General features: G+C 43.2%; 1 protein-coding gene across 1 annotated transcript in view; it reads left to right on the top strand.

Moving 5' to 3' along the window:
• The window catches only part of LOC125481575 (ubiquitin carboxyl-terminal hydrolase 19-like), a gene marked incomplete at its 5' end in the record, with an annotated part of 23746 nt that extends 8443 nt beyond the window's left edge, over nucleotides 1-15303 (top strand). The window contains one exon of the mRNA XM_048593302.1: nucleotides 14319-15303. Within this exon, the coding sequence (XP_048449259.1) occupies nucleotides 14319-14552 (234 nt within the window). The remainder of the gene's footprint in view (nucleotides 1-14318) is intronic.

Below are 15303 nucleotides of genomic sequence, written 5' to 3'. Positions count from 1 at the left end.
ACACACACACACACACACACACACACACACACACACACACACACACACAATTTAAAACTATGTGACATGCCAGTTAGGAGTGAGATGAACTGGAACTATTTTATTACTTGTTAGTTCCTTCCTCCTTTCCATTTCCTGGTGTGCAGCTGTATCTGGGATGTTGCTTGTATCATTTAAGTGAAGACTGATGCAAAATACCTTGTTCAATTCATCTGCCATCTCCTCGGTTTCCATAAAAACCGAAAGAACTGTGGATGCTGTAAATCAGGAACAAAAACAAAATTGCTGGAAAAGCTCAGCGGGTCTGGCAGCATCTGTGAAGTAAAAAAAGAATTAACATTTCGGGTCTAGTGACCCTTCCTCAGAACTGATGGTGGCTGGGAAAACGTCAGTTTATATACAGAAAAAAGGGGAGGTGGAATGGGGTAAGGAGTAAGCAATAGGATAGAGCCTAAAGAGAGAGAAGACCAGTTGGACAGACAGAGTTGATAATGATCAGGCTGGGAGGGTGAATAGTTGTTAATGGGGACTATTAGTGATGTTTCCATTATTAATTCACCAGACTGTCAAATTCATTTTAATTTTTTTTCCTTTTAAGTCTCTGTGGACACTCTTACTATCTTTCTATATTTCTAGCAAGCATCCTCTTACTCTAATTTCTCCTCTCTCTTAATTTTTTGTATTTGTATTCTGGCCAATCATTTGACCTATGCAATTATATTTTCTTTAAATTTGATACTACAAGTTGAATATCTATTATCCGTACTCTGAAACATGTAAAGACCTAAAATCTGAAGGTCTTTTCAGAAGTGGATTCGGACTGTAGACATGTTGACTTTGGAATTTTTGGAGATAAAATTTGCTTGACCCACGCAGAGCTAAAAGTGGTTTTTCTCTATAGGGTCAAACTCGACATGCCCACAGGTCTGTTTGAGGGGTAAAGAGTTTGCTTTTAGGTTCATTTGAGTCAAGCAAAGTTTTCTGTAAAGCGCCCGAACTGACTAATGGTCTCAAAGACTGAACATGTCCTTTAACTGAAAACCAGTTGGTTCCAGAGTTTTCAGATAAAGCATTCCTAACCTGTATCTTTAATAAAAGATAACAAGGTGTAGAGCAGGATGAACACAGCAGGCCAAGCAGCATCAGAGGAGCAGGAAAGCTGACGTTTTGGGTCGAGACCCTTCTTCAGAAATGGGGGAGGGGAAGGGGATTCTGAAATAAATAGGCAGAGAGGGGGAGGCGGATAGAAGATGGATAAAAGAGAAGATAGGTGGAGAGAAGACAGACAGGTCAAAGAGGTGGGGTTGGAGCCAGTAAAGGTAAATGTAGGTGGGGAGTTGGGGAGGGGATAGGTCGGTCCAGGCAGAACAGACAGGTCAAGGTGTTGGGATGAGGTTAGTGGGTAGGAGATGGGGGTGGGGCTTGAGGTGGGAGGAGGGGATAGATGGGAGGAAGGACAGGTTAGGGAGGCGGGGACGAGCTGGGCTGGTTTTGGGATGCGGTCGGGGGAGGGGAGATTTTGAAGCTTGTGAAGTCCACATTCATACCAATGGGCTGCAGGGTTCCCAAGCGAAATATGAGATGCTGTTCCTGCAGCTTTCGGGTGGCATCATTGTGGCAATGCAGGAGGCCCAGGATGAACATGTTGTCCAAAGAGTGAGAGGGGAAGTTGAAATGGTTCGCAACTGGGAGGTATAGTTGTTTGTTGCGAACCGAATGTAGATGTTCCACAAAGCGGTCCCCAAGCTTCCGCTTGGTTTCCCCAATGTAGAGGAGGACACAACGGGAACAGTGGATACAGTATACCACATTAGCAGATGTGCAGGTGAACATCTGTTTGGTGTGGAAGGTCTTCTTGGGGCCTGGGATGGGGGTGAGGGGGGAGGTGTAGGGGCAGGTGTAGCACCTCCTGCGGTTGCAGGGAAAAGTGCCGGGGATGGTGGGGCTGGTGGGGAGTGTGGAGCGGACAAGGGAGTCACGGAGAGCGTGGTCCCTCCGGAAAGCAGAGAAGGGTGGGGAGGGAAAAATGTCTTCGGTAGTGGGGTCGGATTGCAGATGGCAGAAGTGGCGGAGGATGATGCATTGGATTCGGAGGTTGGTGAGGTGGTACACAAGGACAAGGGGGATTCTATTTTGGTTGTTCTTGCGGGGAGGGGGTGTGAGGGATGAGTTGCGGGAAATGCGAGAAACATGGTCGAGGGTGTTTTCGACCACTGTGGGGGGGGATGTTGTGGTCCTTGAAAAATGAGGACATCTGGGATGTCTGGGAGTGGAATGCCTCATCTCGGGAGCAGATGCGGCGGAGGCAAAGGAATTGGGAATAGGGGATGGCCTTTTTGCAGGAAGGTGGGTGAGAGGAGGTGTATTCTAGGTAGCTGTGGGAGTTGGTAGGCTTGAAATGGATATCAGTTTCCAGGTGGATGCCAGAGATGGAGACAGAGAGGTCCAGGAAGGAGACAGAGGTATCAGAGATGGTCTAGGTGAACTTAAGGTTAGGGTGGAATGTGTTAGTGAAGCGGATGAACTGTTCGAGCTCCTCGTGGGAGCACGAGGCGGTGCCGATACAGTCATCGGTGTAATGGAGGAAGAAGTGGGGATAGGGCCAGGGAAGAGGGATTGTTCCACGTATCCTACAAAGAGGCAGGCATAGCTTGGGCCCATGCGGGTACCCATGGCCACCCCCTTTGTCTGTAGGAAGTGGGAGGAATTGAAGGAGAAGTTGTTACAGGTTACAACACCTCATCTTACAAAGGACCTCTCCTGTATCTTTAATTTCTTTTAGTTAACAGGGGATGGTGTATCCTCCCCTTGGCATTTTCCATTCCTATCAGAATGTATCTACTAAGTGTTCTGAAATATTTTTTAAATCTACATGGACTGGAAAAATCCAATGGGCAAAGGTAGAGGAGTTCATTAAAGTTTTTGGGACAGTTATTTCAAACAGCATGTTCTGCAGTCTGCCAGAGAGCAGGCTATACTTGACTTGGCATTATGCAATGAGATAGGATTAATTAATGATCTCATAACGAGGGTGCACTTGGCTGCAGTGATCACAATATGAGTGAATTCGCTCTCAGTTTGAGGGAGGCGGGGAACTGGGTCCAGGCCTCATGTTTTAAACTTTAAGGACAATTATGATGGCATGAAAGCAGAACTAGCCGAAGTGACCTGGAAAATTAGATTATGGGAAAGATCATGGGAGATACAGTCGTAATCTTTTAAGGGCAGCATATTTCAGAACACTTAGTAGATGCATTCTGACAGGAATGGAAAATGCCAGGGGGAGGATACACCATCCCTTGTTAACTAAAAGAAATTAAAGATACAGGAGAGGTCCATTGTTAGATGAGGTGTTGTAACCCTTAACCACTTCTCCTTCAATTCCTCCCACTTCCAAAACCTTTGAGTCAGAGAATTCAAAGATTCACGACCCTGTGTGGGAAGGAATGTCTCCTCATCTTAGTCTTAAATGGTTTGCACCTTATTCTGAGATTGTCCTCTGCTCCTGAGCTACAAACCAGAAGAAACATCCTTTCTCCGTCACCCTGTTATGACTTATAAGAATTGTTAGTTTCAATGGGATCATGTCCCATTCTTCAAAATTGAGAGAATACAAGCCCAGTTTATAGAGCTAAAGGGGTCTATGGTGTCCACACTGGTCAAAAGCCACAATCTAACTATTCTAATCCCATTTTCTGGCGCTTCCCAGCATTTTCCTCAATCTGTCAAAACAATCCTGCCACCGTGGGATTAATCTGACAAAAACCCCTTGTTGCACCTTGTCTATGGCAAATATATCCATCCTTTGACAAGATAAGAACAGCGCACAGTACTCTTGGTGAGACCTCACTGAGGCTCTGTGCAAATGCAGCAAGAGATCTTTACTTCTAGACTCAAATTCCCTTGCTAAATGAAGGTCAGTATACCATTTGCCTTTCTAATTGCTTGCTGCACCTATGTACAAACATTGTGTCACTCACGAACAAGAATGGGGGATGCGATGGTCTAGTGGTATTATTGCTGAACTGTTAATGCAGAGACCCCGATAATGTTCTGGGGATACGGGTTCAAATATCAGTAAATATCTGGAATTAAAAACCTAACGATGACCATGAATCCATTGTCGATTGTTGGGAAAAACCTATCTGGTTCACTAATGTCCTTTAGGGAAGGAAACTGCCATCCTTACCTGGCATGGATTACATGTGACTCTAGACCCACACTCTAACTCTTAACTGCCTTCTGGGCAATTAGGGATGGGCAATAAATGCTGACTAGCCAGCGACACCCTCATCATGTGAATGAATAAAGAGAAAAAAATTTCCAATTTTCCTTAGACACTTGTATTTCTCAACCTCTAAGCATTTAAGGAATATGCCTTTTTTTAAACCAAAGTGAATGACTTCACATTTATTCACATCATCTTCGATGTGCTATGTTCTAGCCCATTCACTTAACCTGTCCAAGGAAGCCTTCTTGCACCCTCTTTACAGCACACGTTCCCATTCAGTTTGGTGTCATGAGCAAATGTGGACATGTTACGATTGCTGTCAACATCCTAATTGTTGATGTAGAGCATGAGCAGTTCTGAACATAGCACTGACCTTGCAGTGCCCCACTACCCTGCCATCCTGAGAATGATCTGCTTACTCTACCCTGCTTTCTGTATCCTATGTATCTCCTGCCCTTGTCCTTCTAGACTGTAGTGTTCATGGGTTTACAAGGTGCTGCTGAGCACCTGAATTGCTGCAGTGCATTATGTAGTTGGTGCATGCTCTTGTCACTGCGTGGGTATGTGAGAGTATAGTGAATGTTGAAAGTGCTCATTGGGATGCTGATCAAGCAGGCTGGTTTGTTCTGGAGGACATTAAGTTTGTAATATTGTTGGAACTGCACTCATGCAGCATCACACTCTGATTTGTGCCTTGTAGGTGGTGGGCAAGCTTTTGAGAATCACGAGGTGACTTAGTCATCTCACAATCCTCAGCCTCTGACCAAACTTCAGGCAGGTTGTAGGTTGAGGCTTGAGCCATGTTATTAGGACAAATGTTGTGTCGAACCTAACCTGCCAATGGTTGATGCTGACAGCTGGTGCTTCAAAAGAGAAGTCTCTATTCCCCAACGCTAGTGCCTCTTAATTAGGATAGAAATAAAAAAAACATGAATTGGTGTTTGAAAACAAAAACCACATTTGCATTTTAGCTCTGAGCATGATTACTACAAATGCAAAATACTGCTGATGCTGAAAATCTGAAATAAAAAGCAAATGCTGGCTATTGAGAGTTCTGATAAAAGTCACTTGGAGTAGTTCTAACATTTTTCTGAAGCCAGTACATGTTCTTAATAAACAAAGACAAACATGCTAAGGTATAGAATCTCCAGCTGTCTGTTTTGTCCTCTCTTTGGAGCTGGGGGATGCCTTTCAGCACCTCATGCCTGTTTCAATTGGATCATAACTGCTTTTAGCTTCATCTCCCTGTCTTGTTTCATAGTTAACAGATCTTTGTTAGGCAAGGATACTATCAGTAAATAGAGGAACTAGTTTATCAACCCGGTCAGTTTCTTTTATTAATTTTAAACATCAGAGCACCCTTTTATATTCGGGGTGTACGAGCCATCTCTGTGTATAACCAGCCCTCATCATTGAATTCTTCCAGCCCAGAGTCATTTTGGTGGAAATGTGACATGGCCCTGCTACGGCCACTGTAGCCTTTGGGAGGTGCAGTACCCAGAACTGAACCTAGTTACTCCAGCAAGGCCAAGCAGAGCTTTAATACCACCTTAGCATATTTCTCAATCCTTGTATTCCAGCCTCTTTGAAGTAAAGGCAGTTCTTCACTTGTATTTTAAATTTTAAAAAGCCCCAGCATTAAAATTTTAATTTACACACTTCAAAGGGAACTTAGCTGACCTCCCAGTTGAGCAAGGAGTCTTTGTCTCATTCTGGACCCAAAAGTTAACTCTGATTTCACTCCACAGATGCTGCTAGACCTGCTGAGTTTTCCCAGCAATTTCTGTTTTTGAGCCTTTTAATTCATTTGCTTTTGATTATTTCTGTGCTGGGACCTCCATCTCTGCTTATCCAGGGTTCTTCACTTCTCTCAATTTAGAAAAGTCAATATTTCTTGGCCTAAGGTGGATTCAACTCCATTTGTCACAGTTTTGCCACTCCCTTGTAACTTTTTGCTCTTGTTTTCATTACTTAGCGTACCACCTAATTCTCATCAGCAAAATTGCATCTACGGCTCTGTATTCCTTGTCTAAATCATCATGTTCTTCATTACTGCTTCAAAACAACATTGCACGTATAAAATCTTTCCAGTTTGATTTTATGGACTCTTTAATCATGTTATGATGTTTGACACTCAAGCAGGCATCAAGTTAATATTGTTTCCTTTGTATTTCCTTTGGTGTTTGGCTTAATCCGGAATGTATATGATTAATATAAAACCGGAAGCCATTTTTTCAAGGTTGATACAGTTAATAAAGTATATTTCATGTGCAGAAACTGAAACAACATTAAAACTAAAGCAGATTTGTAGGCAGTGGGAAACTGTTTCATTTCCATGGTCCATTCTCCAAATCCTTGGGTTTACCACTTGTTACTTTGAAGGAATACTCCCAAGATAAAGCCTTGAAATGACCTTGCCCTTGAATAGTTGCAACTTAAAATTTTAATTTACAAGTTTCAAAGGAACTTGGCTGGCCTCCCAGTTGAGCAAGGGATCTTTGTCTTATCCTGAAATTATTCTGCTGATTATGACTTGCTATTCCACCTCGACTTTGTGTCATTTCTATCCTCATACCAGCCCTGTGAAAAAAATTGCTTCAATTTCGTTGTTTTAGAATGGGTGGGAGATCCAGGATTTATTGTGCAGGGCAACACCCTGATTTGAAGATTAGGAGAGTGTTTTGAGTTGAGTGGAGTTTGTAGATGAGACTGAGGTTGTGGGGAGTTTCTGGGAAGTGTAATTCAAGAAATAAACTGCAAAAAGTTTTGATTTCAACCGTGAGAGCAAAGATTGATTTTTAATCTGGGGGCGCAGTGGAGTGTTACTGGCAAAGCAACATTTATTATGCATTCCTTATGTCATCATAGGCATTAAGAGTGAGAGATTAGAGTTGTGCACCATCATGATTGCAAGATGTTTTTTCATGAATTAGTCAAGTGACAGCACAATTGTAAATTGCCTTCAACTGAGAGGAGAGGCAAGCAGGACAAGAGAACGGTTCGATACTGAAACATGTGGAGGACCAGACATTCCTTGGAGTATACAGATTCGAGAAGGTTGCAAGACAAGTAGAAAATGCTGTTAAGACTTGGAATATTTTCTTGGTTGTGGCGTAATATATAAGACCAGGGAGATCATGCTAAGAATTGTAGCACACAGTTCAGTCTAAACTGGAGTATTGTATTCCATGACCAGAAACTAACCAGCCATGTAGATACTGGCTACAAGAGCAGGTTAAAGAGGTTAGGAATCCTGCAGTGAGTAACTCACCACCTGACTCCCCAAAGCCTGTCCACTATCCTCACTATAAGGGCAGGAATTCAATGGCATGCTTCACATTTCCTTCGATGGATGCAGCTCTGACAACACTCAAGAAGCTTGACACCATCCAGGACAAAGCAGCCCGCTTGATTACCACCACATCTATAAACATCCACTCCCTCCATCATTGATACTCAGTAGCAGCATTGTGTACCATCTTACAAGGTGCACTGTAGAAATTCACCAAGGCTTCTTATCAAGTTTCAAACCCACACCTTCTAAAAGGACAAGGGCAGCAGATACATGGAAACACCACCTCCTTCAACTGCCCCCTTCCAAGTCACTCACCAACCTGACATGTAAATATATCATCGTTCCTTCAATGTTGCTTGGTCAACATTCTGGAATTCCCTCCCCAGTGACATTGTAGGGGTCCTGACACCAAATGAACTGCAGTCGTTCAAGAAAGTAGCTCACCACCACCACCTCTAAGGCGATTAGGGGCTGGCAATAAATACTGGCCCCAGCTAAGTGACACCCATGCCTTGTGAATGGCTTTTAAAACAAAACAGACCTGTTCAGGAAATTGCAGAAAATATGTAGTTCTACTAAAGAGGTACTGCTGAGATTTGTAAAGATGTCACCAGGGGTGGAGTATTCATTATGAAGAGGGATTGGTTAGGTTGGGGTTGATTTCTTTGAAAATGAGGCCAAGGAGAAATTTATTTGAAGTGTATAAAATTGATGGACTGAGATTAGAGTGGGTAGTAAAGACCTGTTTCCCTCAGAGGGGTCAGTAACCAGGAGCAGAGATTTAAAGTAATTGCTTGAAGGATTGTAGGGTAATTGAGGAATTCTTCCACCCAAATGATGGTAGGGATCTAGAACATACTGCTCAAAAGGGTGCTAGAGGCAGAAGCCTCCTGCATTTCCAAAAAAATACCTTGGATGTATACTTCAATTGCTGTAACCCTTAATGCAATGGACCAGGAGCTGGGAAGTGGCAGCAGATTTCTTCAGTCAGCAGTCACTAATGGGTTGCTCTTGTGCTGTAAGATTTCTAACCATGAGGGGGATGGTTGTGTGTAATGCTTTAAGGATGTCCTCCAACCAAAATGGAGATGGTTCAATCAGGAAGGTGCCAATAACATTGACAGTCTTTGTCCATCTTAAGGGTGGTACAGTGGCTCAATGGTTAGCATTGCTCTGCCTCACAGAGCCAGGAACCCAGGTTCAGTCGCATCCTTGGGTGACTATGGAGTTTGCATATTCTCCCCGTGTCTGTGTGGGTTTCCTCCGGGTGCTCCGGTGTCCTCCCACAGTCCAAAGACATACGGGATAGGTGGTTTGGCCATGCTAAATTGCCCCATGGTGTCCAGGGATGTGCAGTCTATGTAGATTAGCCATGGTAAATGCAGGGTTACAGGGGTGGAGTAGGGGTCTGGGTGGGATGCTCTTTGGAGGATCATGCAGTCTCGAGGGGCTGAACGGTGGTTTGTGTACCGTAGGGATTCTGTGATCATGTGCAAAGGTAACGTCGAGAGACTGGAAGTGTACAAACCTCCCAACAACTCGAATATCCGACCTTCCGAGCACCACTGTCCGTCGTGTCTGCAGATCAGCCATCTCCAAAGCCATCAAACCAGAATGGAAGCAAGTCAACTTCAATCCTGAGGGCCTCCCCAAGAAAGAGAGAAGTTAAGTCCGAAAGGATTGTGGATGCTGTAAATCGGGAACAAAAGCAGAAGTTGCTGGAAAAGTTCAGCAGGTCTGGCAGAGAGAAGTTATCCTACTTCAGAAACTTAGAGGATACATGGTCAAATCCCACTGTGGTATGTTAGAAACATAGCTCATTCAGCTCCTCGAATCTGTTCTGCCATTCAGTTGACTGATCTGTAGTCTCGTTGCTGTATATTCTTTGCCCAATAAAAATCATCTGGTACAAAAACAGAAATTGTTGGAGAAACTCCGCATATCTGTCAGTATCTGTGGAGAGAAAGCAGAGTTAACGTTTTGTGTCCAGTGACATTTCCATCAGAACTTGTCATTAAAATCGCCTGGTCTTGAGTTCGGAAGTTTTTAGTTGTGGAATTGACTTCAAGAAATTTGGAAGACACTGTTGTCCACATCACCCAAAACACATTTGGCTGGACATTGACATCAGCTAATGTAATCTTGCTTTGGAAAACTAACAGGGGGCGACCCTGTTTTTAGAACACAACATATGGAGATAGTAACTCTACCTGCTCCTGCCGTGTAGCACACCGTGGCTGGTGGTTCTGTACTGGCTCTTTGAGAGCACTATCCAATTAGTCCTACTGTCCCTGCTCTTTTCTTGTTGCCCTGCAATCTTTTTCCTTTTCAAAATTTTAGCCCGTTTCCTTGACATTATTGCCTCTTTGACTTTCTGACACCGCATTTCAGATCACCATGATAGATAAAGAAAAGATTTCTCCTCGTCTTGCCTCTGGCTCTTTTATGAGTTACTTTGAATCTGTTGTATCTTGTTACTGTTCCTCCTGATGGTGGAAACTACTTCTCATCTATAATATGAAAGGCTCTCCATTTAGCACATTCTAATTCTGTCTATTACAGTGCATTTTCTTCAGTCACTAGTTAACAGTTGGCCACACAACAGTGACATCTTCCAGGAATAAAGTCAGAAAATGCTCAGATGGTCTCTCAGCATCTTTGGAGGGAGAATCAAAATTAATGTTTCAATTTCATTACCTTCTATAAGATATTGAATATTTCTGAGATTTCCAGGAGCTGCACTTGTCAATGTTAATTTTAATTTCCATGATACTTAACTAGTTCTAGTCTGTGAATTTCACAATGGAATCTGAGTGGGAAGGGCAAGGCATCTTTGTCGCACCCTGCTGCTTCCTAAAAGCTAACAGGTATTGTGGATTGTGCTGCAGTCTTGGGCTGGTGGGTTCTTTAATTCATTCATGGGATGTGGGCTAAGCCACCATTTATTGGCCATCCCCAATTACCGGAGGGCAATGAAGATCCAACCATGTTGCTGTGGGTCTGGAGTCACATGTTGGCCAGACCCCACAAGGATTGCAGTTTCATTCCCTGAAGGATATAAGTGAACTAGATGGATTTTTGCAACAGTTGACAAAGATTTCATGGTCATCATTACTCTATTAATTCCAGACTTCCTTTTTTTCTTGAATTCAAATTTCAACATCTGCCGAGGCAGGATTCAAACTGGAATCCCCAGAAGGTTACGAGAGTTTCTGGATTAATAGTCGAGTATTAGTACCACTAGCCCATTGCCATGCCACACCCCGTCACCAACCCAAACCCCAAGCCTTGGGTGCCTTGCTGTTGCACAAAAATAAGCTACACCAGTGCCCTGACTTTCCTGTGACCCAGGGATCTGTTCTGACTGAGTTTACTTTCCTCTTTAAAGCATGAGAAGCCTAGGGTATTCAAAGTTTGCAACATTTTCTCTCAACAATGGCCAACAGCCAGAAGCTTGTGAGATTTCACATTCTGTGCTTTCAATATTAAAGCCCAATTTCTGCCTTGCTATTAGGTTTGCAACTATCGTATTACCGCTAGTTCTTCAAAATTGCTGCTAATTCATGTGCAGGTGGGAAAGGCGTGGATCATTAGAATAGAATGCCTACTGTGTGGAAGCAGGCCATTTGGCCCGTTGAGTCCACACCAACCCTCTGAAGAGCATCCCACCCAGACCCACCCCTGATCCTAGCCCTGTATTCCTGCATTTCCCATGGCTAATTTACCCGGCCTGCACATCTTTGGACTGTGGGAGGAAACCGAAGTACTGAGAGAAAACTCACGCAGGCACTGGGAGAATGTGCAAACTCCACACAGACAGTCGCCCGAGGGTGAAATTGAACCTGGGTTCCTGGTGCCGTGAGGCAGCAGTGCTAACCGTTGAGCCACTGTGTCGCCCCAAGAAATGAGGGCTCGGCCGGGATTTGAACCGAGGACCTCTTGCATGTTTACAATGTACAAGGCCCTAAGCGAGAATCATACCCCTAGACCAATGAGATTTTGCTGGCCAGTTTAGTGAAGGCTCTCTGATCCTGTTCTATGATAATGTATGCCACTCTCCCCTTTGTGTCATTGCTTTTTATTTGAAAAAAGAAACTAAAAATTTTGTCTTTTTTTTTCCTGGGAAGCGCCATGTTTCACGCCCTAAGATTGTGTTCAAAAATGACCTTGCTTTTCATAACTGAGCCACCCACCCCATTGCACCCCACCCAGACCTTCTGCTTCCCATTGACCTGTTTCATTAGGTTTGCTGCCAGTAGTGCTCCAGCTGTCTGCTATTTCTGCTCCAATCTACGTGAGAGTGCGTGTATAATGCTTCACCACAAGCCCTTGGGAGGTGGCTATCTGTATGTTGGACCAAAAAAATGAAAACACAAAATGCTACAAGAGGTCGGTCTTTCAACTTGCCTTCAAATAGAAGTTAAGAAACTTCATCAGACTTCTAAAAAGGAACACCTAAGATGTTAACCTACCTCCATTCTGCTTTCTGACTCCAGCATTGGCCACATCCCCGATAACAATGATCCACTGTTGCCAAACTGTTACTCGATCCCCAATAACTCTGGGGTCCCAACACCGAGCCCTGTGGAACACTACTTGAAACAGCTTTCCATTCACAAGGGCAGCCATCGACTATTACCCTTTGTTTCCTGTTACTAAGCCAACATTGGCTCCAATTTGACATGTTACCCTGTACCCTGTGGCTTTTATTTTTCTGATGTGGGACCTTGTCAAATATCTTACTAAAACCCATGTAGACAGTATCCACTTCACTACCTTCGTCAATCCTCCTTGTCACTTCCTCAAAGAATTCAATCAAATGTTGTGAGGCATGACCTTCCTTTAACAAAGCCATGCTGACAATTCCTGACTAGCCCATGCTTTTCTAAATGACAGTTTATCCAATTCTCAGAATTGATTCTAACAATTTTCACACCACTGAAGTAAGACTAATTAGCGTTTTAAACAACGGAACAACATTTGCACTCCTCCAATCCTCTGACACTTCACCTGTGTCTAGTGAAGATTGGAAAATAATCCTCAGCTTCTATTTCTCCCTGACCACCTCTAACATCCTCGGTACCAGTCCATCTGGCCCTGCCAACTTATCCACTTTCAAAGGATTCACATTGTTCTTCTTCGATTCTAATCTATATCATTCCTTTCCTTTGTGAATACGGAGATGAGAAATACAGAATAGGGAGACAACATGTCACTCCTGCAAGCATCCTGATTTGGGAAATGTTGCATGGGTAGTTATTTCATTCTGGCACCTGGCAAGTCACTGTCTAGAGAATGAGTACTGGAAAATAGGGTATTACATTCAAGCACCGAACTGTCTCCCCACCCCCCCCAAATGATGGCCCTTCTTAGTTTACCTCTGAAATTAGCGGGCAAGTGGAAGATCTTTGAATGGTCCATTAAAGCATGCGTTTAATGTTTTTATATAGTATACAGTTCATGTTAACGTAATTGCAGTGATTATTGAATATATCTTTCCTGTTGTGTTTACACAGTTCTGTTTTTCTCTGTTTTGATGCATTGTCTCATGTGGTAACTTAGACAAGCTAACTTGAGAGTAGTGCTGCTTTTTGACCTCTTCAGATTGTGTGTTGTGGTGGGGACAGACTAAATCCAACTGTTTAAAAGTAAATTTGCAGCATTAACCTGGAATGCTTTATTTGCTTTCTTTATTACATGAGCCTATTCTCAAGTGTGTTTGTCCCAAATCTAGTCCAAATACTTGATCCTGGTTCATCAATTGCAACTTGGAATGTGCAAAATGTTCTGGGGTAGCACTTACATGGTCTTGCTAGTTCAAAACATTCCCATTCATTTAGTATGGGCTGTTTCAAAAATATTCTTTCAGGAAGCTATTATTTTCTCTTCCCATTTTCACCTAACCTCTATCAAAGCCAGCATGCTCAAATACTTGAGCCTAAACTGTAATTGTGAATTGTCCGAACTGAGACCCTTCCTATCACCATCTGATAATGTAGCACCCTCTCTGACATGGGATGGCGGTTAGGAATAGGTTTGCTTGATTTTTAGCCTGCATAACTATAAAGTAATTCAGTGCATGTGCTGTGCTTTACGATGGATTTTTGAGGCAGCTGATCAGGAGCAGTCTGATGACACATCCTATCAGCTACCTCCCTCTAGGCCAGAGGTGCTATTTAAGCACAAACTAGGGATGAAAGCGGGAGCTGACTGTAGTGCTTACTATTACGCCATTCACGCTGTCATCCCAGGCAGAGTGGGGCATTGCCTTTCTTCACTACTCCCCTCCATTTGGCTCAAGTGTTAAATCTTCTGGATGGTCTTGCACATCACATTCCACGCCAGTCTCTCGAATGCATGCACATGTACCTCACCTCCCACGTTTGCCAGAGCCCATCCATTTTCTCTCCCACTCTCCCCCCCGCAACAAGTACATCGCTCCACACATGTCTAACACGTTTTGTATACATGCATACACACTGAACATAGCTACCTGCAAACACACCACAAATATGGAGCCAGCGCACATGCATTGCCAATATGTGCACATGCTTGCTTGCATGCATCATTATCATTTCATCAATCTGAGCACGTGTTTAACAACTTTTCTTAAAACTAAAATATTCAACATATTGTTTTGTTGTTCCACTGTTATTGTCCCAGAACCTCTTGCACTTCTCTAAATTACTGCACCGAAGGCAGTTTTATGTTTTATCAGGAGCTTGAGTTAGAGAAGGCCTGTATTACATTGTTCTTTTGCGAGAGGCTGATGGGAGTTTCCACAAATCGCAGGCTTCTCTAATATGGCAGGAGCTGGAGGCAGAAGAGACTGGGGAAGAGGGACCACGCACACCAGGCAGGCATAATCAGGGACTTAGGCCTCTGCAGTCTCGGATCCACGAGGATTTCTCAGGAACTCAGCTTACAGACTACTCAGACCAAGACTGCATCCGATATTTTGTTCTCAGCACTTTAGCTGCAATATTAGCTCTCTTTGTAAATGTCCTGTACCCACTGATCATCTAGGTCGCACGGAATACAACAGCAGAGGACAGAACTGCTAGTGTACACAGCTGACCAACAGCTAATCCACAACACCAGTCCTTCATTACTTCCCAATTGATCCCCCTTGGTGTAGCCGTTTCCTTTTGTAGAATGTGACAAACTTGCCCTGGAAGTATGCCATATTTCGGAGCATAACTGACAAATTATTAATTTTTTAAAGCAAAGCTTAAAAGGATAAATCTCAGATTGCATGTTCCATCCATGAGCTTTATTTAATACAGGATAATTCAAGGTAGTGATAACTTTTTTATTGCTCATTAAATCTACTTTCATTTTCACTCTTAACAAATGAAAAATAAAAGTTTGATACTGGTAGTCTTGGACCTCCGACTGTTGTTTTGATCGTAATGTCTCTTTAATTATAAATTATTTATTTATGAAGAATTTCTAGTTAATGCTAAAAATAAGCCCTCAAAAGCAGTGCATAATTTTTTTGGAAGTATGATAAACTTAAATCAGCAAGCCTGTTTGTTTCTGCTGCAGAGAGACTATGACATAAGTATCTGGTGATCTCTTGTGCAGCTGAAGCAACTAACCAGGTTTAATTTCTGAAGAGGGGGAGGAACACTACAGGTAAAAATGACTGGAGTTGGCTTCAGGCTAATACTGGCAGCAAGAAGTCATGGAAGCAGTGTCACTGTCTTTCTCTTCCTCATTCTCTTTCTCTTTCTCTTCCTCACCCCCTCTCAAAACCAGGACAATGGGCAGGGAA

Source organism: Rhincodon typus, unplaced genomic scaffold, assembly GCF_021869965.1.
Source record: "Rhincodon typus isolate 14 unplaced genomic scaffold, sRhiTyp1.1 hic_rhity00002633, whole genome shotgun sequence".
Classification (NCBI taxonomy): Eukaryota; Metazoa; Chordata; class Chondrichthyes; order Orectolobiformes; family Rhincodontidae; genus Rhincodon; species Rhincodon typus.
Note: the sequence above shows the minus strand (reverse complement) of the source record. Positions and strands in the feature narration are given on the sequence as shown.